This window comes from Tympanuchus pallidicinctus, unplaced genomic scaffold (genome assembly GCF_026119805.1).
Source record: "Tympanuchus pallidicinctus isolate F22 unplaced genomic scaffold, pur_lepc_1.0 scaffold12, whole genome shotgun sequence".
NCBI classification, from domain to species: domain Eukaryota; kingdom Metazoa; phylum Chordata; class Aves; order Galliformes; family Phasianidae; genus Tympanuchus; species Tympanuchus pallidicinctus.
Window position 1 is genome coordinate 10280721 of NW_026294637.1, and position 27466 is coordinate 10308186.

General features: G+C 39.7%; 2 protein-coding genes across 3 annotated transcripts; one reads left to right on the plus strand and one right to left on the minus strand.

Moving 5' to 3' along the window:
- The first annotated feature begins 1097 nt into the window (after positions 1-1097).
- On the plus strand, positions 1098-18627 carry MYEF2 (myelin expression factor 2). Of its 2 annotated transcripts, XM_052671956.1 has the most exons (17): positions 1098-1386; positions 5363-5589; positions 6786-6838; positions 8091-8098; positions 8210-8303; positions 9138-9329; positions 10017-10170; positions 10561-10610; positions 10697-10760; positions 11440-11541; positions 11704-11754; positions 11830-11898; positions 12160-12258; positions 14459-14530; positions 15430-15632; positions 15742-15793; positions 18091-18627. In XM_052671956.1, the coding sequence occupies exons 1-17, from the start codon at positions 1190-1192 to the stop codon at positions 18252-18254; spliced, it is 1851 nt and encodes a 616-aa protein (XP_052527916.1). In that variant the 5' UTR covers positions 1098-1189; the 3' UTR covers positions 18255-18627. The 2 variants fall into 2 exon arrangements, with proteins under 2 accessions (XP_052527916.1, XP_052527917.1); XM_052671957.1 differs by lacking the exon at positions 14459-14530.
- Positions 18628-18860: 233 nt separating this feature from the next.
- Positions 18861-26817, minus strand: SLC24A5 (solute carrier family 24 member 5). The gene is made up of 9 exons (XM_052671959.1): positions 26681-26817; positions 26427-26603; positions 25373-25456; positions 25180-25283; positions 24757-24857; positions 23708-23991; positions 22811-23017; positions 19847-19948; positions 18861-19290 (listed from the first exon to the last, which is right to left on the minus strand). The coding sequence occupies exons 1-9, from the start codon at positions 26796-26798 to the stop codon at positions 18968-18970; spliced, it is 1500 nt and encodes a 499-aa protein (XP_052527919.1). The 5' UTR covers positions 26799-26817; the 3' UTR covers positions 18861-18967.
- Positions 26818-27466: the final 649 nt, after the last annotated feature.

Here is a 27466-nt window from a genome sequence, read left to right on the forward strand (position 1 = left end):
CAGACTAGGAAGATAGTATTTAATTGCAAAAGAGAGCATTTAGGGAAGATATTTGTTTTACTTCAGGTCCTGTAGTAAACACCTCTGTAAAAGAGGGTTTCATTTACAGAGTAGTTATTTATTTCTTTTTTAAGCGCGGAGTAAAGCAGTGTATGTTAGGTGCAGTCTTAGGCAAGACAAACTGGTTTGGAAATACTTGTGGCTTTGCAGAAAGGAATCTTTAAATGAACTGCAAACGATAACTGGTTTAGGAAGTGTATTTGTTGCTAAAAGCAATTCTCAGGGTTTTCTTAGAGGAGGGACAGGTTTAGAAAATGCTAAGCGTGTTTTCATGCCATAGCAAACAAACAAGAAAAAATATGTGCCATGCATATTTTCACCATACATGCATCATATAGGTGGGAACAATAACTGAAAATAATCTTTCATGGAAAACACTCTCAAGATGTAAATATGTGAATCTGAGGAGTCCCATTCTCTCACATCACGTACAAACTGACTTTTAGGAAGATAGAACTTTTTTTGCAGTTGCCACCTGATGAAATTGTTGCTGAACTGCTTTTGATCATGGCTTAAATTCCAACAAAATTAAAACCAACACTGAGATCCCACTGAGTGTGGGGTCCCAACACTGAAGATGCAGAGCACAGCTGGGCAGGGCTCTCAATAGCAGAGCGCAGCCACTTGGGCGTGGGAATTGCTTCCTTTCAGCATGTAGAACCGAGAGCAGTAAAACGTAATGATAGCAGTAACTATTTCAGTTATTGCAATTGTCACAAACACCGCGTTATTTTTCTAATTGATGTGTGAACACTGAACTCTTTAATGTGAACTTTTTAACCTTCATTGGGTTATGTGGGAGGGGGCTTCACAGCATTTGAAAATCTCAGGTGTTACCAACACCTGGTGTGAGGACTGACGGACAAAAGAGAGTCCTGGAAGCTCAGAAAGAATTTATTTCCAACACCCGCGTTTGCCCAGACGTGACCGAGAAACGGGAAGCACGGCCGGGCCTCGCTGGGCGGGGCGGGCCTGGCCGCCGTCGCCACGGCAACGCCGTAAGCCGCCGCGTCCCCGCCTCCGCCGCAAACCTCGTTCTCGCGAGACTTGGCCGGCCCGGCGCGGCGAGGCCGAGGCGTTCCGGGCCGTTTTCAAACCGACGGTAGCGGGGCCGCGGCCCGGCCACGAAATGGCGGAAAACGACAAGCCGGAGGCTGCGGCTGCCGCGCTGCAGCGGGGAGCGGAGGAGGCCGCCGTTGCCGGCCAGCAGCCACCGCAACAGCAGCAACCGCCACCGCAACAGCAGCCGCAACAACAGCCGCCGCAACGTGAGGAGGCCGCGGCGGCGACCGAGAGCGGCGGGGGCAGCGCAAATGGCGTCAAAATGTGTGTGCCGGGCCGGGCGGGGGGTGCGGGGTGCGGCGGGCCGCCTGGGCCGCGGCGGCGGGAACGGGGTCGGCAGGCGGCTGGGCCTCTTCCCCGCAACCCGCCGGGCTCCTCCCCGTCGCGGGCCGCTCCGAGGCTGGAGAGCCGCCATCCGTGTGAGGCGGCCCGGGCCTCGGCGATCTCGGGTGTCTGCTCTGGGAGCTGCGGTGCGGGGCCGGAGGCCGAGCGGTGGGCCTGGCCTCCGGGGTGCTGTGATGGGCTCTGGCCCGGCACGGTGTGGCGGGAGCCGTGTGCAGAAGTGTGCTGGGGTGTCTGTGTTTGTGTTTGCTTTTCCAGACGTGCTGCGCTTTGTAAAGCCTTTGGGCTTCTCCTTTTTTGTTGTTTGTTTTTGTGGGAATGCTGAGAAAGCCCTATGGTGACTTATTTTACACAACATGCAAAAAAAAAACCCACAAACTTTTCCTGTAAAAGACAAAACAAGCATATACAGAGTATGTAAGCTGTCTCTTTTATTGTAAGTCCAAAAGGAACGTAGTGCAGGAAAGCCAGAAATGCCAGGTCTTCAGAAAAATGCAGTGAATGGCCTTGTATGGGTTTGCTTGCTTTTTATGTCAGGCTTCAAGGGTTGTAATTCTTTAGATGAAGTAGATTTTGGCCTCTTATTGTTGAAGTTTCAGCTCCTCTCACAACTTCGTTTGCGTCTTACAGGCAAAATATATGTTTTAGGAGGCCTTGTGTTAGAATACATCAAGGCTGTTGGAATCTGGGATTTTTTAATGTGCTCTGTGCAGCCCAGATGCCTTTACTTGACTTTCAGGGAAGTTCAGAGCTCTGCATTTCAGTAAAACAACATTTCTTTTGTCTTTTTTTTTTCTTCTCCTGAATCTGACCCTCAGCATTCAGAGTATCTTAATTATTCTACCTTGACCAGAAGATTGTGACCTTTTTGCATTCTTTAAGGCATGAAGTATTTTATTGCCTGTTGGCATTGCTATTGTTAAAATTATTTTTACGTGTCCCTTCTCCATTCAGCAGTTTAATTATTTTCCCTTCAAAATTAATTGCATGCAAATAAAAAATTCCATCAGTCTGCAAGATAGGAATCAACAGGGTCTAGTCTGAAAATAACAGGACGTTCTTGGTAACACAGTTTCAAATCCTAGTGTTTTGTGTACAGTTTCTAGTCTTTCCTGAAACAGATATACAAAGGATGAAGCCATCATCATGGAGTTGAACTGTGCTGCCTATTTCAGTGCCAGGTTTGTTTAGTGCTCAGATTGAGTTGAAGAGGAATCATGCTTTCAGCTTGCCCACCTCCCTAAATTTATTGTATTGAGCAGCGGATCTGTTGAACTCAGTAAACTTGAACTGATGTATTCGTAATAGAATCACGTGTTCAGTTGTAAGTCTGCATTTCCATCTCTGCTGAGCTTGTTATCTGTATGGCTATACAGATGCTTATGTGCAGAGGAATGAAGTAAACATGAAAATGTTTAATTAATTAATTAACTTCACAAAACGTGAAGAGTAAAAATTACTATTGTTTTTTTTTCTTTGAGAAAATGGCAGCTCATAGTTTCCTAGCGTGTCTGTTCTGTGGCCTGTAGGTAATGAAGGGGTCATTGTTTTGAATGTCTTCTTTTATTGAAAGTACTTTTCATGTGAGAGCTGCAACCACAAAACGGACTCTACCTCCAGATTGTTCACTCGCCCATTGATTTTGGCAGATGAATTTTGTACAGATTGATTATTTTTTTTTAATCTCTATTTTCAGGAGACTATTTGTGATTTCTAGACTAAATGAAGTGTTTTCATTTTCCCAGATTTAAGAGTTTATTGCATCCTCTCTGCTCTCCTATCGGTTCATACAGTCAGTTGTCAGAGCCAGGGGATTCTCTCTTTGGAGACCTGGCACTTCCTGTGTACCGCATTGAACATGCGCAGGCTGTTTCATAATCCTTTAAGCAGGAAAGAGCTTAAAAGGCTAAAGAGAATCTGTTGGTCTAATCCTGAAAACCAAGGAGGAGCTCTGGTTTTACTGAGGGTATCACGGTATATCAGTTTTGTCTTCACGAGTGGAACTGCCTTGGAATGAACTGGACTGACTGGAAAGCTGAAACTCGACTCTTTCCCTCTTGGATCCCCCTTGCTCCTACCTGTTCCCTGCGTTGTCCCACCCATTTCCCTTCATTACACATCCACCCAGGAGATACAGTGCCATAGCTGACAGGGTGGTGTGGAGGAGTGGTGGTGCAGTGGGAGCTGGAGAATGCTTGAGCTAGATAATGTGTTGTTGACTTGAATGTTTTAAATTTTACAAATTCTTAACCCAAGCGGTGTCCTTGCATTTCTCAGTTGCTAATCCTCTTTTAATCCGCTTGTAAACACAAGGACTGTGAGGTTAATATCATATGAGTACTTCAAATTTGAGAAAAAGTTGCGAGAGAAAAATGTGCATGTTTGAAGTTATTCCTCTCTGAAAGGTGTCCAACTTTGAGTAGATAATACATTTAACTTAATGAAGGGCCATTTACGTATGTTCTGAGTGCAAAACTGTCACTTACTCACTGTTAATAATTATGCAAAAAGAGCTGAAAATAATAATTTCAGTGCATAAAGGTTGGCAGTCTTGCCATGTGCTATGGTTGTAAAACTAAAATGTTGTTTTGTTTGGCTCATTTTACACTAGGAACCACCTGTAGTCAAAGTGAAATCAAAGCAAAGCCTTCTGAAAAGCAGGAGGAATTGTAAAGATAGCGCTGTTAATTAAGAAAGAGGGTTCACTGTCCGTCTCTTTAACAGTCTTCTGTGAGACACTGCCATGTTCTCGTTCTAATTTGAGTGGCTGGTGACAGCTCTTTAATATAAAAAGTCCTTTTGCACATGCTTTCAAGTTTATTGTTAACTGCAGTGAGATTTGAACGAGTCACATACAGCATCTGCTTAGTGGGTCGTGTTTGTTTGGCTTCGTTACTGGAGGCTTTCAGTGCAGTGGTTTGGGCGCCTTGATCGTCTGTTACTGAACACCTCACCATAGTGACACTTTCTCAAGTGCTGAAGAGGTTTGGCTTTTGGTTTGGGTGTTTTATCTAATTCTGTACATAGAATATAATTGTACCGAGGTTGTGAAATGTGCTGCATGAGAGGAGAGGAAGCATGCTGTCCTAAGAATATGAAATGTTTTTAAAAAGCAGGCAGCTGTTGTTGCTCCATTTTTGAAAGGCAGAGGGCAAGAAAGAAAGCTTTGTTGTTTTTAATGGATGATTCCTGGTGACTTAATTAGCCTTAAAGGCAAAGCATGTCTTAATAAGCCTATTTCCTATGCGTTTAGAATGTTTTCAAGTTATAGTAGTGTTAAGCAGTGGAAATAAAAAGAGCGTTTGTTCTAAGTTAAGTTCTAATTTCTCTAAAAGCAGTCAGACAAAATCTATGGATAAAAAGTATTTGTGTACAAAATAAAAGGTAATTTGCCTGCCGGGGTCGATTGTATGCATTTATTAATACACTGACTGAAGTATACCAAGCTGTTCCATAAATTGGATCTTTTCAACTCTTGTGTGGCAAATATGGTGCAACTTTGCCAAATATGAGTTGAAGTTCTTTGAAGTACCAAAGTGTGGATGCTGTAGGCTATTTTTCATCTGATTTCTTGAATTTTGATCTTTGTAGTAGTTTTATAGCACCATGTTCCTCAGTATTGATAGACTTAATGGAAAAGGGATGTAACTGAAGTAGCAATATATGATTTCTGAACTTATAATAGTGCCTAGATCTCTTGTAACATTGATTTTTGTTCTAGGTAAAGCAACCTATTTTGAAACTACACTGATAGGATTGATGTATTGTTACTTAAAAGGAGGGCAACATCCGGGGAGTTCTGATAGCATAGAGTTATAGAGCTGGATGTGTTGGTGCTATACAGTTTTGTAATTCAAGGTGAGACTAATGTTCATTTATGTATTTATTTGGAATGTAGGGATAATGATGAGACGGCAAAAGAAGAGAAGGCACCAGTGAAAGAGAAGCATGCAAAACCGAAGGCAATCCCTTCTCTTGGAAACAAGAATAGATTCCACCCCTATTCAAAGGAGAAGAACGCAGGCAGTGCAGAGAAGAAGGCTATTAATCGTAATAGAGTTTTCATTAGCAACATCCCATATGACATGAAATGGCAAGCTATTAAAGATCTTATGAGAGAGAAAGGTAACTTATTCCTTATAATACACTCCACGTAGAAAGGGAGGAAATACAACATATATGTCCTTTGAGCCACACAGATTTGATTTGACTTTTTTTTTTTTTTTTGGCCTCTACTTGGTACATCTATCTCCCTTCCCCCTCTTTCATCCGAGACAATTGCATTGCAGAGTAGGACTGGTAAACAAGGTATTCACAATCTTCTGCCATTCTAGTGTGACAGTAGAGAGTATATGCATGACCTCATGTCTTCTTAAAGAGATTGTTTCATTTAGTTGTAGTCTCGTAGATTTTCTTTAAAGGGCTATTGCATCTAAGCAACGCATCTAGTGTGTTAACATATAATACAGGATGTCTTTCAAAAGTTGTTTTGTATTGGTGGAATCTGGCTGTGGCATTAACTTTGTCTGCATTGTCACTACTGCCACGACTGTTTGTCTGGAGATTTATATTAAAAGCTTGTTATTATTGTTGCAGTTCTGATAGAGTAATCTTAATGCCCCGCACTTCTTATTGCAAGTTTTGGGGAATCTAATGCTAACATTTGACTTCTGTAAAAAGCTAGTTCTGTGTTCTGTCTTGAAAAAATAGATTCTTCAAATGTAATGCAAAGCACACCTGGCTTTTAGGCTGTGAAAAATGCCAAAAAACCCCTTCTGTAACTGCTGGTGTATCTGTTGTAAGGTGACGTGACTATTTGATTGGTTTACTTACTGAAACTTCCTACTTTAGAAAGTGAGTGGCTTGCTGTGAAATATTTGATGTGTAAATTTGGTTATTATTGAAGGCAAACTTATGATTGAAGATATTCAGGTAGAAAGTCACCTTAAAACAGGTGTTGTGAGTAGGATGACAAATGTTACACTTTTCAGTGAACGTTGACGTTTCATTTGTTAGGTTAAGGGACTGTGTATATCTGAATTTGTTCACCAACGATATCATACTGGCCAAAATATGATCTGTAGTATGAATTAGGTTAAATATAGTTGTTTGTTTTTAGATTTTGAGAATGTGGCTGCTGCATATTTCTGAAAATTAGCTAAATTACATAGCCTTTGACAGGAGGTACGTTGGTCTGGTTTTGATTGTTGGTGAATAATAGGTGTTTCTCTGTAGAGTTGTGCACAGGGGCACAGAAAAGAAAGATACTGGTGTTTAAATGCATTGTCTCTTGGTATTTTCCCTTTGTATGTCTTATGTAGTTGGTGAGGTTACATACGTGGAGCTGTTTAAGGATGCTGAAGGAAAATCAAGGGTAAGTGCCGTGGGCAACAATCTGCTAGAGGTTTAAAAGTTCCTCAGCAGTTTTATTTTTGTATAATACCTGTACCAGTTATTGGAAAGTAAGTTTCATTTTCACACTGATTTCATTAAGATAGCTTTGAGGTTTCTGTATTAGAAATAGTCTGACGCATTCACACAACTCAAACTAGCTGGCTGTGAAGGACAAAATACTTCTGTAAATGTTAACAAATGGCATTTACTCTTAACTCTTCTTTTTAGCCAACATCTTTGTTTTGGTACAAATCCCTTTTATTAAGGGATGCTCAGTAAATTGCTGATTTTTTTTTTTTTTTAATGTTACTAGTGTGGAATTCTCTTCCTGGGGACAAGAAGTATAAAATATTAGCTAAGAATATACTGTTTGAAGTGCCTGATTTGGCAGCTTTGTATGGTTGGTACTCTAAACACTGGATTAATGCATTTGCTTTTTTAAAAACTAAATGAGTGGTGATGCTTGGTGGCCAACAGAGTACCAGCAGCAATGAGGTACTAAGAGTGAAGATTGTTAAAGCTCCTCTGTCTAAAGTTTGGCCAGCAGTAGATCCAAACCTGCAGTGAGAACATGAGAAATGCAGGTTTGAGTCTTAACTGAAGTTGTAACAGTAGTTGTAAATGACTTTCTTCCATGCTTGCTAAAACGAAATCATGCTTTCAGCTTTGCTTCACTTAAAGCAATCCTAAACTCTGTGGTTTATTAGAAGGATTCTGGTGCAGCCAAAAATGTTACTTTCTTACAAAGTAATCTCTCAAGTATGTTAGCAATACTGAAGAGGTATGCAGACACCTTGTTCCTTGTTCTTACGCATATGATGTATGTGGAGTTGAATTTTGCAGTCTGTGGGCAGTGTTTAATGGCACAATGAGTGTCTTGACTGGTTTTTGGTTACGTTCTGGGAGTTTTTTCCTTCCACCCCTTCCCTCCCTCCCCCAGTTTTCCTTACGCAGATCTGTGTGGCATTTTTCTATAGTCCAATTCTGGTTTGGCTCAAAGAGAACCCAATATAGTATAATGCATTTGAATGATATGTATGTTGAGAAAGGAGAAAAAATTCAGCTTGGCTACCAGTAAAGAAAGTTTATTATAAATTTTGAAGCTGAAAATAACTTGATAAATAGTTATTTAACAGGATCTTTAATCTGTAATATACTAACATTTGTGCTGACTGACTTCTTTCTTTTTTTTTTTCCTCTTTATATATAATTACAAATCATCGTGGCTGTAGGGTTGTGGGTAAGTTTCTCTTTCTATGTGCATATAAATGCACTATTAACCAAGCGTTCTGTCAATCTTAATATTTCTAAACTTTATTTTAATACTCTAAATGTTTTTGTTCCCTCTAAGTGTGGTTGAATTCAAAGATGAAGAATTTGTTAAGAAAGCGTTAGAAACTATGAACAAATATGATCTTAGTGGAAGACCACTGAATATTAAAGAGGTATGATTATTGCCGTTGCTTTTGATACAAAATTCTAAAGATAGTCTTCTCTTTTAGTGACGTGAGTCTCAGCTGTGTAACTTTCAATTTCGTTTTTTATGATACTTTCTGAATGGACTGAAGTGCCTGCTGGCTTGTGGAAAGTTGATACGATGCCGAGCGATCTGACAAAAAGTGTGTTTCAAAGCTCAAACTATCTAAGGCTATTCTCCTTTTAAACAACCTTATCTTTAACTTCATATTCTTAGCTGTGTTGTCTTCTGCTGCTATGTTCATATTCCTTACCTGCTTCAAACAGGAGTTGGAGAAGAATGAGCTGGTTGTGAGACCACTATGTACTTGTACAGATGGGATGGAAAGTAGAGAATTGCTGCTGATTTGGAAAGTGAAATTAACGACAGCCTTTTTATTGTAGTGTTGTAGCATATGACACGCAGTTCTTTGTCCTGTTGCAGCTTTAATAATGGTATCAACAAATCAAAAAAACTATTTAGATTTATTCAGTTCTTGGAAAAAGGTGCTAGGCTGACAGTCCTTTAGATTGAAATCTTTTCTACTTGTCCATAGGCTAGGTACAGCATGTGAAGTGGCAGTGCACGCTTCCTCAACAAGTGCTTTGCCAATATGACTCAACCCTCATCTGAAAGGACCCACCTCTAGAGGTGAGGGCATTAGGTCTCCGTGCTAATTCAGTTCTTGATCCCTCTGGTATGGACAAGGATGTTAGTTGATAATTTTGATGGGTTTATGTAGAATTTCAAATAGGAAGTTTTTGTTTGTTACCAGTCTTGTTATTGATCACTAAGCTGGGCTTAATTTTTGTGCTTGTTGCAGGATCCTGAAGGTGAACATGCTCGCAGGGCATTGCAGCGTGGAGGAGGACAATTTGCAGGAGGACACGGACCTGATATTGCACCTGGATTGATGAATTTACCACCTTCTATTGTCAATAATCCAAACATTCCTCCTGAGGTTATCAGTAACTTGCAGGCAGGCAGGCTTGGGTCCACTATTTTTGTTGCAAATGTAAGTTTAAAAACGTATTTTAAAACTGTAGTGCCTGATCTTAGTAAAAATATCTTTTATTCATGTGTAATCCAGTTTTAATGGGAGAGGAAATGAGAAATGTTAGTTCACAGTCAGTATATTCAACTAAAAATGAAAAATATTACCCAAATTTTGGGCATGAAAGATGCATTCCGATCTTAAAATTGGCATGGATTTTTACTTATTGCACAGTCACATACGTCAATTTAAAAATAGGCTTACTACATATTTTCAATATCTACAAATGCATTTCTTCATTATTTTTTTAAACTCAATATACAACTTGTTTATTGTTATTTCTTGCTGGTTACTTCAGACGAACTTAAACCGTTGGGGATCATCAGCTCTTTACTTGCACAAATGTCAGAGAGAGGCTGTGCTGTGTCTGCAGGGGGCCATCTGGGTGTATATCTGCTCTGTGCAACAACCCATCCATTGCCAGTGCTGGTACAATAATCAGAACAGTGAAATAGATATACATAGCATAACTTGATGCTTTCAGTTATCATTTTTGTTAGACTTTGTTGTAGCGTGTGTGCATTTTAAAAAAAATCCTTGCTGTTTACATCAAGCATTTTGAGAATCTGAAGATTTCCTGCAGTGTAGGAAATATTCCAAATTTAATCATAGAACAGGGATGTATACTTATGTATTTCTGTCTGTAAGCTTGACTTTAAAGTTGGTTGGAAGAAACTAAAAGAGGTATTCAGCATTGCTGGAACTGTTAAGCGTGCAGACATCAAAGAAGATAAAGATGGCAAGAGTCGAGGAATGGGAACAGTTACATTTGAACAAGCAATTGAAGCTGTTCAAGCAATATGTATCCTTGGTTTTGGGGGAATGAAAAAGGACCAAATATGGATTAGTCTTTGTTTAAGGTTCCTTATTAGCACAGTTTTGCAAATTGTGCTTACTTGCTTTCTAGCTGCTTATAGGCTAGATCTTATACTATGCAGCTCAATTTTTGTAATAGTGACTAAATTTGCTTCTAGATTGTAAAAAGATGTCTGTGATGATGTTGAACAAACTTAAAATACGTGGACATGTGAATTTGGCTTTGTAGTCCTAACAGCCTTTGAATTGGCATTCTGAAGATCAGATGAGGAAGAGGAGAAAACTGAAAGTGATACGGACATAATTTTTATAGTGGTTCTTTTGAAAAAGTTAAATTGACTTGTGTAGTTAGATTCCTTGACTTGTGTTTCTTAAGCTATGTTCAATGGACAATTCCTGTTTGACAGACCTATGCATGTAAAAATGGTAAGTTGCTCTCATTTCTTTTTACCTTACTTCTCTATGCCACAGTGTTGAAGGAATCATAGCATAGCATCCTTCTTTTTTATCAGGATGACAAATCAGTCCCTCATGAAGATTTCCGCGTTGTGGACAGCAAAGCTCCTCAGTTACCTCGTGAGTACACTGTTTTTTCACTCTTTGCATTTGTGAATGTTTCTCTGAAGGTACTGCCTCCTATTTATTTCCACGGAAACCACAAAAGATACAAAGGCACGACAATGCTGTTTGATAGAGCAAATTCTCAACGACGAAGCACTATTTTTTGACACAGTTGCCACCATTAGCTATGCATTTTGTGCCTGTAAAATGTCTGTGGCCATCTAGAATGTGGCTTATCTTTCATATTGCTGTCGCCACTGCTGAACCCCACCACCACCACCTCGCTATGCTAACATCTGCTGTTTGCTCTCTGTAGACATTCGGCTAGTATCAGTGAATGTCAGTGGCTGCTATTTTTTCTGCCTGGGGGAATTCAGTGACACACCTTTCCTTCATGTGCACTTCCATGTCAGACACCATTTTGTCAGACTACCCCTCTGCTGGCACCTGTTGCATGGCAACAAAATGTAAGGGAATATTGATGGGAAGGTTCAACCTTTACTACCAGACCACCGACATCTGCTTTTGATGTCGTGGCCCAGTGTAATAAAATAGAAGGCATTACTTTCAGAGCAGCTCACATAATATATGTTGATGTGGTCTCGGAACCTTTTAGTAGTAGTTTTGCTTACAGTGATCTCCTTATGCTGAAAATCTTATGTTGATAGCTTTTCTTTTTCTTTTTTTTTTGAAGGTGGTCTTGGTGGCATTGGTATGGGACTTGGACCAGGTGGGCAGCCCATTAGTGCAACACAATTGAGCATGGGTGGTGGAATGGGGAACATGGGTCCAGGAGGTAAAGCCATGTTCTTCATTTTTAAGTTTCAGAGCTGTTAAGTTTATAATTGTCATTGCTCTTGTCAAGGCCATCCTTGCATAGTGTGTTTTTGAGACACTTTTAGAAATACATCAGGATCTTACCTGTGTTCTAAATGGCATTTGTTTCTTTGATTCAAAGGTATGGGAATAGATGGTCCTGGTTTTGGCGGAATGAATAGAATGGGAGGCGGTACGTGCAGTGAATATCTTTGTATTATGTATCTTTTAAATATTGGATAGAGAAACATTCTTCCTTATTTTACAGGACTTCCTGGATTTCGTGGAATGGAAGGAATGCCTAACATGGGAGGATTTGGAGTCAGCCGAATGGGAGGTGGGTGAGCATGATTAGGTTGCTAATCTGCGAGCTTTATTAAAAGCTCTTTCTTCAGATAGAGATGAGTAATGTAGATAAATTCAAAGGAAATGTGGGCAGTGGCATGGATGGGAGCATAGGAGCTGATATGAAAGGTGCCTCTGACTGGTGGATTAAACCTGCTTCTATCTAAACAGCAGCTATGAAACAAGTGTTGTATTGCCATCTACTTAGATGAATATGACAGAATTTTTCTGTTGTGTGCATTATTCTCTACAGAAATGTTCCGTGGTGGAATGGGAGGAAACATGGACAGAGATTTTGCTCGTAGTGAGATGGCATTGAACCGTGGTTTTGGAGATTCTTTTGGAAGGATGGGTATGGTAACTGTTAAAGTCCCTGTGGCAAATTTCAGTAGTATTGGAAGAGTTTTAATAGGGGGGAAGAAGTAAGAGGTGTGGTTTCATTTGGCCATCTTCCTCTGTCTCACTGGTTGTTATTGTAAGGATGTTTATTAATTTAAGGATATTTGTGTTTATTATGGTTATCTCTGAAGATGAAAGTTAAAATGTTTTTTTAATCTGTAACATAGAAGTAGTGATTCGAGGAAAGTATTGCACTTCAGACTGTTAACTGTGCCAGACATTATATCATTCAGATACTAAAACATATTGGCAATCCTGAACAAGCTGTTCATTCACTACCTCTGTAACTTCCAGGAGCCTTCTTTTGCAAAGACACACTGGAAAATTGTTCACCCAGGTAAGAATGTAGTAACAAACTGAAGAAGGGTCCAGTGTTAACTGCTTCAGTTTGTTACTACGTTCTTACCTGGGTGAATGCATTATAGGAGCCAGCCTTTCTTTTTTCCCCTGCCAGCCCCTCTCTGTGCTCCACACCTCAGTTCACTACTGTGAAAGTGCTGGTGCGTTAAGATTCATGGAGCCTAGGAAAAATGTAACTCATAGTCTTTTGTGGGAGAAAGAGGGTTGTTAAATTTGGACAAGTCTCAGTGAAAGTTAACTATTTTGTGGTTCTCTACAGCTACTGGTAATTGTGTAGCAAGTAGTACGAATGTAGTAATGCTATCAGTTAAATTAGTCATAGCGGCTTGGAGTTAAGGTCCTTAAAAATTGAGTGTGTGTTTTCACTATGTGTACTTGCAACATAGGATGAGCATCTGTTTCTTCAGTCAAAATCCAGAGCAAGTTCAGTTAGAAATGCTTGTACAAGAGGACTCAAAAGTCTGTTACTTGTAATACACCCTGTTTGGCCTAACAAATTAGTACTAAGGGCTTCCTCGTATGCAAACTATTGGGAGTAATCCTGCTGGTGTTGAACAACTATAGTTTCTTGAACAGCTTGGTCCATATTTCTTTGAAGTCTGACTGTGTTTTCTGTGAGGAGGAAACTGTTTCTCCCAAGAGACTGACAGGGAACCACTGCTGCTGTTTTGAACTGTCTACAGAAAATGAATCTGATGGAAGATGAAAAATGGAAAATATCAGCAGTTACGTTTTGTAGATAGTGAGGCAGTGGTGTCCAGCCCAAATTAGCCAGCAGTTGATCAGTTTTGTCGTAAGTAAAAAACAGAGCTGTTTCTTGTAGGGAGAAAATCAAGCAAGAAAAATGTAGTAGCTGCCAGTTCCAGAGTCATCTGCAAGTTCCTGCTTCCTTACTTATAGGTTGAAAACTGAAATGATTACACTACCTATATCCAGAAACATTGCCTGTTTTTATAGGAAGGTCTTCTCTCAGGTCGGTACCACTGTTACACCTGTGGTTCCAGAATGCTGTTTGTAGAAACAAAGTTTGTTGGAACTAATTTTGTCAGTTTTGTTCTGCAAAACAAATGGGAGAGTTTGCTCTGAAGTCTGCGTGGCCCCTTATTCTGCTTGGCATTGACATGAATGTAGTTCTTTGAGTTTTTACAATTCTAGAAGCTCCCTCAGGATTACTTTACTGAATCATAGTGCTTCAATAAAAATCAGTGTGTTTTTTTTTTTTGTTTTTTTTTGGTTTTTTTTTCATTAAGCCCCACTTTCTAGAATCAGTTTCTCACACTGTTCTGGAGGTTTCATGGTTTTACCTGGCACTTTTAAACTAGTATTGCTCTCTTTCTCTTTTTTTCCCACCCAGTTCTATGAACTTTGCATTCATAGACAATAAAGACAGGCTTTGAGAGACAATTTGAGCTTTTACGTGAGTTTCTTAAGAGTGGGAGAAACATAGTAAGGTTCAAATAGAATGAACCCTTCAGCCTTGAAAATGGGGCTGTTAATCCCAGTGTGGGAAATGGCTTATTTAGTTTAAGGTGTTTGCACTGATAGCAGAGTGGAGAAAAACTGCCTAGAAAGAAAATCAGAGTAGCTTACATCCTGTAATAGGGAAGGAAGAGGTAAAGTTACTTGCTGGGTATTTCCTACTTAGCTCGTGTAACAAAGGCACAGGCTGAAGTGTTCTGTGGAAAAGAATTGCTGGGAAGCACTGAGATCAAGTGTGCTTTATCATTGTGTGCCTTGCTGTTGTCACTATCTGGCAGTTTCAGTGTATGTCACTTTATTTTTTATCTGTTTAGGTGGTGCAATGATTGGTGTTTTTGCCGGAGGAATGGGAGCACCTAGAATGGGCCCAGTAGGATCTGGAATGAGTAGGTTTACTTGTTTCCATGGAACGTAAATGCTCAGGCAATGTAATGATCTGGCTGTTGTACGTGCAGTTGTTTCAGCAGATTTGTACTGCAGTGTTTGGTCAGTGTTAGAAGTCTGTTGCATGTGACTGCAAGTCTAATGGTTGTTAAAGCTGTTCTGTTAAGGTGAAAATTCATTTAGCAGGTTTTCCTCTAGTCTTTTCCTTAAACATACAGGTTTGAAATAGTTTGAGCTTATGGAGTAAAGGGAGAAGTGATTGAAGTAAACTTGTGTTCTAGAAAAAAGATGAATGGGCAAAATGAATTGTGTGAACTTGATGAAGCTGAGCTCAGTTATTTCAGTAATCTCTTGAGTTGCAGATTATCACAGAGTTTAACTTTGTGCAAAGCTCGGATACTAAGTTTATACTAAGGCAAATGTCTCAGTTCCTCAAGCTAGAGCACACGAGAAACTAAAATCTTGCTAGTGGCAATCTCAAGAGACATAAGAGTTAGAGGGTCCCTCGTGATCTTGATAAACTTGTTTTACATTAATTTTTAATTATGAATCCAGAAAAACCAGTGTACAGGATATTTGAATGCCATTGATCTTGGTTCTTTATGTAATGCATTTCAATATATTCTATTGCATGTATCATGGGAAAATCCATACTCTTCACAGGACTTGCAGTCATGTCTGCTCTTTGCATTATGTGCTTTTTCACTAAGACTGTCACTGAGCGTGCTGGGGCTGCGTTGGGTAGAGCTGAGAGTTTAGTTCTCTTCAGTTGACAGTAGTGTGTATGAGTGACTGCATGTATGCATTCTTTTATGGCAGAAGAAAAATAACTTTTGTTTATAATATGCTTACGCATTTATTCCTAATAAAATACACTATTACTGTTATCCTCTTTCTGTAGGTGGTGGGATGGGTGGTATGAACAGTATGCCTGGAGGAATGGGAATGGATCGGATGAGTTCTGGCTTTGATCGAATGGGACCAGCTATGGGTGGAGGCCTGGACAGGAACATCGATATAGACCGAGGATTTGTGCCCGGCCCCATGGGAGGTGCCATGAAAGAGAGATTGGGCTCTAAAGGCAACCAGATATTTGTGAGAAATGTAAGTGTTTGAGTACGGGGAAACTCTAAGCTTATTTTGTGTGCATGTTTCACTACATGCTCTCTCCTGTCGTAATCTTTTGCTAGTAATAAATATTTTTAAATTCTAGCTCCCTTTTGACTTGACCTGGCAGAAGCTGAAGGAGAAATTCAGTCAGTGTGGTATGTATGCAACTCTTACATCTACTCAGCTCCACTGACTTCACATTCTGTATGATGTTCTTTAGATAAGGGCAGTTTTATAAATAATTTTTAAATTTTTAGGTTTGACAGCATGTGAGACTAAGGTACAACATGGGCTGTGCTGACTGAGAGTGCTAATCTGCTGTAAACTTTAACCCATTCTATTAATAAAATTACCCTTTGAGGTTTTTTTTTTAATAGGAATAAGGTTTCCTCTGGTATGTAATGAAATGTTTATTTTGAGATAAATGCTTGTAGGGGTGTCAGTGTGTCCAGGCCATATACAATTTGCAGTCATGGTACTGCATCAAAGCAGTGTTAATAACTTTGCTAAAGCAGCAGATCTTTTTAGTGCAAGTAGGTGATCCTGATAAGCACATTTGCAGGCTGTAGTGTCATGCCTTCTGTTGTGAAATAAAAGCCCTTCTTTTTTGTAAGATACAGGAGTACTGTGAATATCCAGTAATTCTTTTCTAATCAAACTTGTATGTTGAAATATGAGGGTGAGTTTAATTTTTTTGAAATCTCACTTTCAGAATGGTATAACTTGATGTAATTGAATGTAACGCTTCAGAATTAAATAACTGAATTGTGGATGGCTTTACTGACTTTGGGAGGCAGGAAAGAAAGAATTTAAAATGTTCTGCTGTGATATCTAAGGGAGTTGTCATGCACCAATGCATAGAGCAGAAATATTTTAGACCTTGCAGTAGCACTGTGAAAAAACTCAGTGTTCAAATGTATTCAATAGTTACAGGAACTCAGTGTCCTCGTGTTCCATGACTGAAAGTTCTTCTTCAATTATAGCCAGAGCTGGTGCACCAGCTCGTTGGAGAGGAGTTCCCTGTTTTCCCCTATTATCAGGACTGAGTGCTGCTGTTAAAATTCTGGGAGCTGGAAGTCATTATCCTGGCATTGTACTGGGACAGCACTCTGCTAAAGGATCACATAAACCTTCGCCTCTTTTAAAAACAAAACACGCAGCAGAACTGTTTAATTCATGTTCAGTGTTAAACTTACGCAGTTACGTGAACTTGATTAACAAGTTAATCTGAAACCAACGAGGTGTTGTTCACTTCTGATTTTGCTTCAGAAATTTTTCAGGGATTATCTTGTGCTCTTTTTTCTTGCCATCCACCTCCTGCCATGATTTGAATGGGTATGTGAAATAAGTTCTTGTGCAAATGGATGTAACTGTTCTCTACTAAAATGCATACAGGTGGTTAAGAAGAATTCTTCGAGTACAACTTCTTTTGCAGATACAGTTGTAGCATCAAGTGACTTATGATAGGAATATCTGTGTTCTGGTACAGTTATTTAGATTCTGCCATCATCAACTTAGTGCTACACTTGCAGTTATGCTAAGGAATTAGATTGTTTTCTGAAAAATCGATACAGGCAAACAGGTTGGTTTTTTTTTTGGTCTTAATTATGTAGGCAACTGTCAGAGTTCTGGAATTTTTTTTTGTTCTTTCTGGCTACTGTCAGGTGCAGTGATGATGCTGAGTGTTTTTTAAGACTGATAGACACAAATATAAACAACAAACATATGAATCCACGTCTCCATATTCCCTTATGATGCTGGAATTAAAGTGATTTCTTTCAGTGAAAGGCCAGCCTTTTATTCTATGACATTTAAATATAAAAAGCCCTGTATTTTAGGGGAGAACTTACTGTTCCAACTGGCAAATGAGGGCTCAAGAGTGGAGTGCATTTCTGGCATCTACATAGATGGTTGTCTTGGGGTTGAGTGTCCAAACTTGAGCAAACACTAAAAGAATTGGGAAGTGGATGCTGGTTTTTTTGCTGCGCAACTTTTTTGCAAAATTACAAGATTGTTGTGGTTGGTTGATAATATTACTGTGATTGTCATACTAGAATGAACATGGTGGACTGGATTGAGCTGTCATTCATTCAAAATATGTCCATTAATCACTGTTCTGGCAATATGACTCCATGAATGAAATGTGGAAATTTCCCTTAGATTTTTAGGGTGCTTTGTTTCCAACTTGATGTCAAATTAAGATATACTTCATCTTAGTTAAGTTTAGAGCAAAGGTGAAAGAGTGGGTCATAATTTGGATTCTTCACTGCTGTTCTGATTTGTCTCATTCCTGAATCAGTGAATATGCCGTAAGTCTAAAAATGCTATTATTGTATGTTCCCCAAATTATATTTAATCTTTAATATTTAATCTTTTATCTCTTCTAATTAGTTCTTTAAGTTTATAGTACACTGAAGGCTTAAAGTAACTGCTGTTTAACTTGTTTATTCAGGTCATGTAATGTTTGCAGAAATAAAAATGGAGAATGGAAAATCAAAAGGCTGTGGAACAGTCAGATTTGACTCGCCAGAATCTGCTGAAAAGGCCTGTAGGATAATGAACGGCATAAAAATCAGTGGCAGAGAAATTGACGTTCGCTTGGATCGCAATGCATAACTTGAAACTGTGTTCAGGAACATTCCTATGTCTGTTTAGCTTCTCTATCCTAGTAAGTCATTTTTAGTAACATTGTATGCTTACAAAAGCTGTAAAAAGGAACTTTTAAATCCCACCAGCCTTTAACAGTATAGTGTTTAATATACTGTGATACTTGTTAACTGAATCTTACTATGTTTGGTTTTTAAAGACAATTAGCCTGATTTTTTGTTGTTTTTTTAAGAGGCACTGAGCACCTGTAGGTTCCATTAGACTATGGGAACTTTGGATGCTTGGAGCCTTTGGAAAATTAGGCCAAGTGTCTCTCTCTAGTCATTCAGTTTAAATGAATGGTTATACTGTTTTTAATAAAATAAGCCATTTTCTCTGTTAAGATTGCATAGTGGGATTTGTTTAGTGTTTTGTGATTTTTATTTTTTTTCCCAAGCTCTTGTATCAACATTGTAATGTAAAAACTAGGTGGTTTTTTTTCCTTCCAGAATTCTAGTTTTATGTGCTTGTTGTCATACTGTAATTCTTGACTCTAAAGGAAAGGGCTCCAATTAGGCTGTGATGTTTTTGTTCTACTTAATATTACTTTAATGCCATGACTTAGTTCTGTAAATAAGATTTAGAGTCCAATGGAAGTCTTGGATTTTTTTTTATTTGACTAAATGAAGAAACTGATCTTTTTCTCTGGCTTTTATTTTTCATCAGTACATCACTGATTAAAACTAGTTACCACAGACCCTTGTAGGATTGTTCCCTATGATGCCAAGTTCGTATAAAATTGATAATACAGTAAATGCTAAGTAGAGTATAAGACAAATTGCTCCCAATTTTTTATCTATTTTCCAACCATTCAGGTGAATTGCCAGAAAAATAAAAACAACTGAACAGATGAGAGAAGTGGCTGTGTAGGTCAGACCACTGCTGTTCACTTCTATGGGTTCGGATGTATTTATGAAGGCAGTTTTTATAAACCAGGGTATTCCCAGACATAGCATATCAAATACGTTGGATCCCACAATGTTAGACATAGCCATGTCTCCGTTTCCTGTAAAACAAGAAGTACAAATAAACCTGACTCGTGTTACACAAAATTGGCAAACTGTTTTGGAGCAATAGGCTGTCGGCCCTCGACTTTTTGTGAAGCACCCTTTTCAATCTTTTTCTTTCCACAAAGGTAAATATGATTCCACAGACTGTGGTTTTGATACCACGAGCGTAAAAAATGTTTCCCTAAGTCACCAGTGCCTGCGAAGCTGCTCTTAAGATAAGCTAAACAGGATAGTGTAAAATCCAGTTGTGTTTAAAATACCAAGACAGGTTGTGCTTTGCAGTAAAGCTGTGATGTGATCAACAACAAATCACACCAGTCCAGAACACTTACCTGAGATACTGGGAGGTTTTTAAATGTCTGAACCGCAGCTTTTTATGTTTTTTTTTTTTTTTTTTTAGCTAAGCTATCGTATTTATTCATGGTAAACTTAGAAACTGGAGAAAGTTTTGAAGCTGCTCCTTGAATTTCTGGAGATGTTGACTAGAACTCTGTTGTCAAAGTGCTTTTTAAACGCACCGATTGGAATGAGCCTGACCACCAAGATCTTTACCTTTTCGAGCCACCAGCACACTTGCAACTGTATCTGGTACACTTGTTCCTGCTGCCAGTAATGTGAGACCCATTACTGACTCTGGAATTCCCAGTGTTTCACCTGTAGTTCAGAGACAATGGGAGAAAATATGAGCGAGATTTTTTTAGGTTGTTTCATCTGAAGAAATTTATTCAGGTGTCCTTTGCTGGAAAAAGGATTATTAATAATAGTAATTCAAAAATCTGTGGAAACTGTTCACCAATTTAACTTGACTAAACATGCAGTGACTGAACTATGAAGTAGTTAAAAAGAGTAACAGTAACATTTCATTGTTATATTGCTCTTGTTCCTCAATCAAGAAACTATAGGATAGCAAATATCTTATTTACAGCTTTTTCAAAGACCTGAGTGGATGGAAGGTTTTCTGTGTTCAAAATATTAGTTATGGATTGTCCTTTGAGGTGCAGTTGAAATTTAAATTCCTATTTATTCCCTTTTCTCAATTCCTGGAAAATGTAATAGTTTTCTTTGGTTTGAGACATTTCATCATTGGCACTCCAAAGTGTTATGGAGCAGTAATTCTTATAAACACAAACTCTCCAAAGGGGGGAGAGGAGAAAAAACACCAAGGCATGACTTTGTTAGGAAAGGAGGACATTAAGGGTATGGTTACAATATTGTCTCATCTATGTGGCTCAATCACTTCATTGCAGTTAGAAGGAATTAGAAGTTTTTCAGTCTATGGGAAGAAGCAAAATGACTTTTAAGTAGTTCTGTAGAAGGGTGAGTTTCTTTACATCAACACTGATTTTAAATAAAAAAATATATATATTTATCAAAGCAGAAATTTCCTGCCTGCCTGTATTTTTAGCCCTGTGTGTGCTGAAAGAATACAGGTTTCTTAGAATACAGGGATTCAGATCTTCAAAATTGTAGCAGCCTTTAGTTTTATGTACCATTCATAAGCATCAATACCTTGAAGTACTTGATATTTCTGTTCAGACTGTTAAGTAATTAAAGCTTGTCTTACGTTTTACTGAACCACATCAATTTATTTTATTATTGTTTTTAAAACCTGTATTGGTTTTAGTATTCAGACTGAAGAGTATTCAGACACTTCTAAGCAGTATTCTTAAAATAAGAGGCAGTGTGCTGTAACGTAGCTCAGCAATGATTGCCTAGTACATAACAGCTTAGTCTAGATGAACCCCATAAATTTGTTTGAAATTTTTCCTGTTCAAAGGGACTAATATCATCCTCTTGTAAAATATGTAGTGGTATTTATTTTTCCATGGCTTCTAGTGTAAGAGATTGGTAGGATGGAGGGACCAATAGGATCAGCTTTTATAAGTTAAGCAAACAAAGCTGAAATATGAATGAACCAGTGTTATGCACCTAGTAGTCGTTTCTAGCCCTCTGAAGTTTATAAGATAGAATCTAAACTCAGGTGAAGCTGATTTTTTTTTTTTTTAAACTAGTAGATAGATTCATCTTCTAGTTGAACTGTAGGGTTTTTTTTTCTGGCAATTGACCATAAAGAGAGAATGGTCTTATTTTTCTAGCCTTCAGTTCATTTTGTGTATCGATAGCAATATCTTGCTATAGTAATGAAAATTTCCTTGCTAGTAAAAAAAAAAAAGTGTACTAAATTAGGTTTGCTCCTGACCATCAAAACGTAGCCCCCTGCGATGAAACTTTTGGCACGTTTGATAGGCCATTTTTATGCAAAAATAGAATATTTTTGGGTCAACTTTCATCAGAGAACCTAGACTTGAATATATATATACAAATACATGTAATTTTTAGAGTTTTAATGTGTAAATAGAACATATTTGACCTTGAAGTAGTGGGACAAAGACCCCAGTGCTGCTGGTTATGACTCTTCAGAGTGGACTAGCACTAATGTGCTATTTGGAACTCCACTGTACCTGCTTTCATATGAATTAGTGTTTCGTCTAGTAGATGGGCAATAATTTTCATCTGGATCCTGTCTCAGAGGCTTCTAGCATTCAGATGGTAAATCTTTGATTTTTAGATACAAACAGAAAATTGTTTGACCAAGGAGTGAACCTGATGGGTGTTGTATCCAGCAATGTTAGTAACTTCTCACATGTCTACCGTTGTGTAGGTCTGTGTCTGCACTTAACAAGAAGTTATTCGCTGAATTTTTAGTTTGAAAACAAGTTTAGGATGCTGAACTAGCAGAATACTCAAGTAGGGTTAGTGAGCTATGATGTAGAAATGGCAATGTTTGTGCTGTTTCTCATTTAGAGATCTGTTTTCTGCTCGTTCTTAAAATTAAAACCTGGTTGTTTTTTTTTCTTGAGCTGACTGGAGAAACAGTGAAATGGGGAAACCTTTTAATACTTTAAGATATTTTAGAACTGATTTTACATTCATTCACATCTTACCTCGCTCAAATTCAGTGCTTTTTCAGCTTTACTTTATGATGCAGATTTTTAAGAGAGAAACACATGTAAGGAATAAACATATATGACACTAATAAACATGTGACACTGTAGTGGGAATAAAATAATATGGAAGTTTGGGCACCATTTTTGGCAGTTGAGGTGCAGAAATAATGGATCTCTTCCAAAAATCTGAATCTTTAATTTCAGTCTTGGTGGATTCCATGTTTGCCAGGCTTCAGCCTGATGAGTTTGTTCCTGCATACCTCATTGTTTCACTTCATCGAGCAATTTAATGAAACTATCTTTTTAAATATAGGCTGTTTTTTGTAGCTTTGTAAACAAATTCTCTTTCACACAATGGTAAGCAGTCAAAAATAGCTAAATTCTACAGAGGTTTTCTTCAGATGGAAGGAGGCAAACGAAGCAGTCACACACAAGGGATTATTTGTTTTAAGCAAAATATGTGCTGCTATACTGACTGCTAAATGTGAAAAAGGAAAATCTTCACACAAAGAAAACTTTTCCAGCCGTGGTTAATCGCTTGCTTCGGTGCAGCACCTGAGGTACCTACCTGCCACTGTTATCATCCACACAAGGACGTAAGTGATTGCAGAAATCCATGCTGCTGACATGAAAAATGTTACCATGAACCAATTCCTCCAAAACCGCCTTCTGCAATCTGGTGTAGTCAAATAGAGCAGCGTAATAATAGGGAGGGATAACACCCACAGAATTCTCTTCATGTCTTCTTCAGGCATGGTGAAGACGCTTGGATGATCTGTTGATGAATGAACTGTTTTAAACTGTAGCATTAAGTTTGAATCGTTAGCACTAAGTCATACGATTTGCTTCTACTTGTGAGAATACTGGAAAAAGGTACAAGAAAATGACTGTGACGTTGTAACTGTTGTCTTGCTAGCGCCTACATCATACTGGACTGAACTCTGAAATCAGATGTTCTTTATTACTGTGTCACTAGGAGACAGCCAAGGTGGATGAAAAATGAACTTGTCTATGAGGTTTATGCAAAATGTTTACAAGATTTAGCACCAACTGATGATTTGTCTAAGTGAAGAGGAAGCGTGGTCCGTGGCTCCATATTCCTTCTGCTTTAATGCATATTTTGGGTTACAAACTGGCCACTATCATGACGAAACAGGATGTATTAGTACAGTAGCAGTGTGTCTTTCAGCTGATACTGCATTTTACAGAGTTGCTGGGAAGTTTCAAACATGCACAGCACTAACTGATGGAAGTTCTGTTACTGGCACAAATAAGCAACTGTCCTAGCATTCCTGTAGCAACTAGCTTCATACAAAAATCACAACTACAATTTTACTTAACGTTATATTCCAGCATGGAATAACGATGTACTTAAATACTATGATATTTTTTGAGCAAAATCTTAATAATATCTGAAAACCCACTCTTTGTTAGAACTTAGAGACAACTGTAAGAATACTTATACCTTCAGAGATCTCATCGAGCCCATGTAAGCTTGTTGAAAGCTGAGAATAGTCCAGCTCATCTTGAAAAATTCCACTGTCAGTTCTTGACTGTGGACGAATTAGAGGCCCTCTCTCTTCCCTCCATCCAGCTAATGGCTGCTGCTCACCGCTCTGTTCCGTGGCTTTTGTAAAACACGAGCAGCAGGGACTGAGCTTTTTCATGAGGCACCGGTTGATTTTAATGTCAAAACATAGTACCAGAATATAACACCCATATATTAATAATAAGGAAGCACTTTCATACCTAGAATTAAAAATAAAAAAAAAAAATTACATAACGTGTAATATAGATTAATATATAATAAATAACTAAAGTGACTGACATGAGAAGACAAAAATTGCATGAGTAGTGAAAGGAAAAAACAAAAGCATCTTTTTGCACTTGTATGGGCAATGTCATGGAAGTTTGTAAGTTTCTTCATGTCTTTCAGCAGTTTAATTAATTCTCCTCCCCTGCAGAATCTTGTCTCTGTATTGTATAGCTGCATGTTTTCCAGGGGAACTTACTGAACAACTGATGTTTGCAAAACTGAGTCTTATGAGATGGTTAAGGAGGCGGACAGAGTGTGTTATTTTGAGTCAGAAACTTGAGAGAGGTGGCGCCGGGCCTGACTGTTTTGAGACAAGAGGAGCTTCAGTAGTGATGGAAGAGACTTGACATCAGAAAGTCATGATCTACTTCTGACAGAGGAACGTTTTTCTTAGTGGTAATGCTGTTAAGGAAAGTCTGTAAAAGAAGTAAGCTACGAAGACCAACTGTTATGCCAAAACAGGTCAGATAGAAGTTGTGAAGTTTGTACAAAGAAGCCTATGCAGACCAGACTATAAATACGCAGGGTTTGAATGGTTGGGTAACAATCTTTACAAGTGTTGTGACCTTCTACATTTTTAAAGCCAACAGGATGTATATTTCTGTTAGTGAATGGCAGCTGAAGTTTGTCTGTTTGTTTTTTAGCACCGTTTCACTAATCTCCAGTCAACGGTAATTAAACACTACTTGTGCTCTTACCAGTAAATTCTGCTGTCAGATATCATCGCAAGGACCGCCGCTGCACTAATGGTATATGCCAGGCAGTCTCTAAACAGCGGCCAACAGGATAGCCTGGAAACCTGCAGATCACAGATTCATTTTCATTTTTTAAAAATGTGTCTGTAATACTTTCACTAAGTGCTGTAAATGCTGCATCGGTATGTTGTTTCTATATTATGTACAAATTTAAGATTCTTAGGAATGACTCAAGTATGATATTTAACAACTTAGTGTTTTTAAAAACTTTCATAGCAACTTATCTGAAATCTGATTACATGCTGGTTTTGCTACGAAATAATAAACTTGACGGTTGTCATAGTAAGTCTCTCTTGACTTTTGTTGGCGAAGCAGAAAGGATAACCACTTGGCTCTCAGGTGCAGACTGTCCGAGTTGATCCTTACCACGCTAGAGAGCAGCCCGCATGCTGCACAGATCCCCAGAAGATTGTAGATGGCCGATCCAAGGATGGTGCTGACGCCGATGTCTCCTTTTGTCACGAAGACTCCTACAGGGAAAATGACTCTGGTACGTTCCTCTTTGACATGCAAGGTAAAGAGTTCTAGGTTACTAGGAGTCAAAGTGTGTGTCTCTTACCTAGAAAAGCAGTCACAAGCTCTGGAGCAGAGCTTCCAGCAGCCATAAAAGTTGCTCCAGCAACATCCTGAGAGAGGCCAAGGCCTGAGGACAGAGCGAAAAAATTGCTTTAAGAATTTTTTTAAAACCTAAATACTCCAGCAGTCTTACATCAGTATGTAATGTTAGAAGCTACTACAGTGCACTGGGATGAACTCTGCTCTCTTTCATACAGTTAATGCAATTATTTGAAATGCCTAAAACACTGAAAATGTAGCCTCGTTAATTGAGCTAACTTGTTCCCAACCTCATTTAAATACTAGAAACTGGTAACAAAGGCATTGCAATATGATCTTAAAAGGTAAAACAGGCACGTTTATGTCGGCCTGAATGCTGCTTCATGAGGATAAAACTGGTGGGGAGGTTCCTTGGACTAGTGTGGTAACACTTCATGATGATTCAAGTCAAGTCTGTTTTGAAATCCATGCTCCTGTGCCTTAGTAAACCAAAAATAGATTTAAACTAATGCTGGAATGAACCTCCTCCATGAACGCTATATGACTTTTGTTCTTGTAAACTGTTTATGAAACATTACCTTTTGGATTGAGGTCTGTGCTGAGATAGGAAAGTATAGCTTGATATGGAACAACAGTCTAACATGTCGATTTAAATGAAGTATTGGCTCTATGGCAATGCTTAAGCTTACATTTCCTGCAAGCATTCTGGTCTGGAGAGTGTTTTCCAGTGTTCAGGGATGAGTTTCCCTGGAGAATCTGTTTTATCGATGAAGATCTGAACTCAGCCAGGACCACTTTTACATTCAGCGGTCTGCTGAAGCCTGGGGACTTCCTGCAGGGTGATGAGATTTCACCGGCTGTTCTAACTGTCCCCTCCTCTGACATACCCACTGTATGGCGGCAGCTCACGCCGGTGCTTACAGGCTTTGCTTTTCGGCGCAGCATCGTACGCTGCTAAGGTCTGTGTGTGCGAGGATCCGTGGGGTGGCTGCAGCTCTGCCCGCAGTGCCCCAGCTACGAGCCCCCGGCGCTACAGGGAAAGGGATGAACGCACTTACATTCCGTGATGATCTCTAGAGACGGAAGGAAGTAATCATCGCACACGATGGACGCGGCCAAAAACATGTAAAGTATAATTAGGAAATAAATAACGATTCCGCCATCCTTTCTCTCCTGCGGTGTAAAAAATCCCTCAGGAAACTCAGACGAAGGGGGAACGCAATCCGTCCCGTTCTCTGAAAGACGAGGACAGAGCCGTTACAGCGCGGCCGGGGGCGGTCGGCAGGTGCGCGGCTCGCGCCCCTCGCCCCACCTGTGTCCTCTGCCGGGCGCTGCGCTCGCGCTCCCCTCGGCTTCCAGCCCCACAGCGCCAGCAGCAGCAGCAGCAGCGCCGCCCGCCGCCTCCACAGCCCGCCCGCTCTCGCCCGCATCTCGGCGGCCCCGGAGCGGCTCTGAGGGCGCGATGGGAGGAGGCAGCCGGGGTTAGGGCCGGGAGGGCCACGTGACCCCGGGCTGAACGACCCCCCGCTCGCCCTCCGCTCGGGCGTTTGTGCTCCTGAGGCAGAGCCGTTCAGCGAGAGCTGGGCTGAGCGCGGCCGCGCAGCCCCTCCCTTCAGCCCGGTTGACTAACGTTCTTTGTGTGGTGACCTTTCTGCAGCGAAGTCATGTGTATAATTGAGGATTAAATGGTAAAATGCAGTCTTTTTGCAGGATGGCTTTGCACGGCTGTTCCCCACTCCCATAGAAGGAGTTTGTTTTCCATCGAGCCCCTCTCAGACATCTCCACAAACACCTTTGATCCCATTAGGCACGATGGCATTCGGAGGTGCCCACATTCTGCTCATTGCTCATCAGGCGTCGGGCTGATGCTTGCACTGGTGAGAAACGTGCAAACGGGAGAACAGCGTGGTGCTCTGCTGCATCCAGTGCTTCCCAGCGCTCGTTCCTTACACCCATTTTGCTTGCTCAGTGCATGACCCACCTCTGTAGCACGCAGGAGATGAGATGAGGTGATAAGATGGCTCTTCTTCTTCCGTGGTAAAATGGAGCAAACAAAAAAAATCCTAAAGCCACCCACCGTTACAATATGAATGCGTGT

What these genes read in the sequence shown, in the direction of transcription:
- MYEF2 (XM_052671956.1), top strand. Translation starts at nt 1,190, where the DNA reads ATGGCGGAAAACGACAAGCCGGAGGCTGCGGCTGCCGCGCTGCAGCGG. An exon ending in GACCACTGAATATTAAAGAG is followed by an intron (nt 8,304 to 9,137) that starts GTATGATTATTG and finishes TGCTTGTTGCAG; the next exon opens with GATCCTGAAGGTGAACATGC. An exon ending in TGAAGCTGTTCAAGCAATAT is followed by an intron (nt 10,171 to 10,560) that starts GTATCCTTGGTT and finishes GTGTTTCTTAAG; the next exon opens with CTATGTTCAATGGACAATTC.
- SLC24A5 (XM_052671959.1), bottom strand. Translation starts at nt 26,798, where the DNA reads ATGCGGGCGAGAGCGGGCGGGCTGTGGAGGCGGCGGGCGGCGCTGCTG. An exon ending in TCTAGAGATCATCACGGAAT is followed by an intron (nt 25,457 to 26,426) that starts GTAAGTGCGTTC and finishes CTCTGTCCTCAG; the next exon opens with GCCTTGGCCTCTCTCAGGAT. An exon ending in GCTTGTGACTGCTTTTCTAG is followed by an intron (nt 25,284 to 25,372) that starts GTAAGAGACACA and finishes TTTTCCCTGTAG; the next exon opens with GAGTCTTCGTGACAAAAGGA.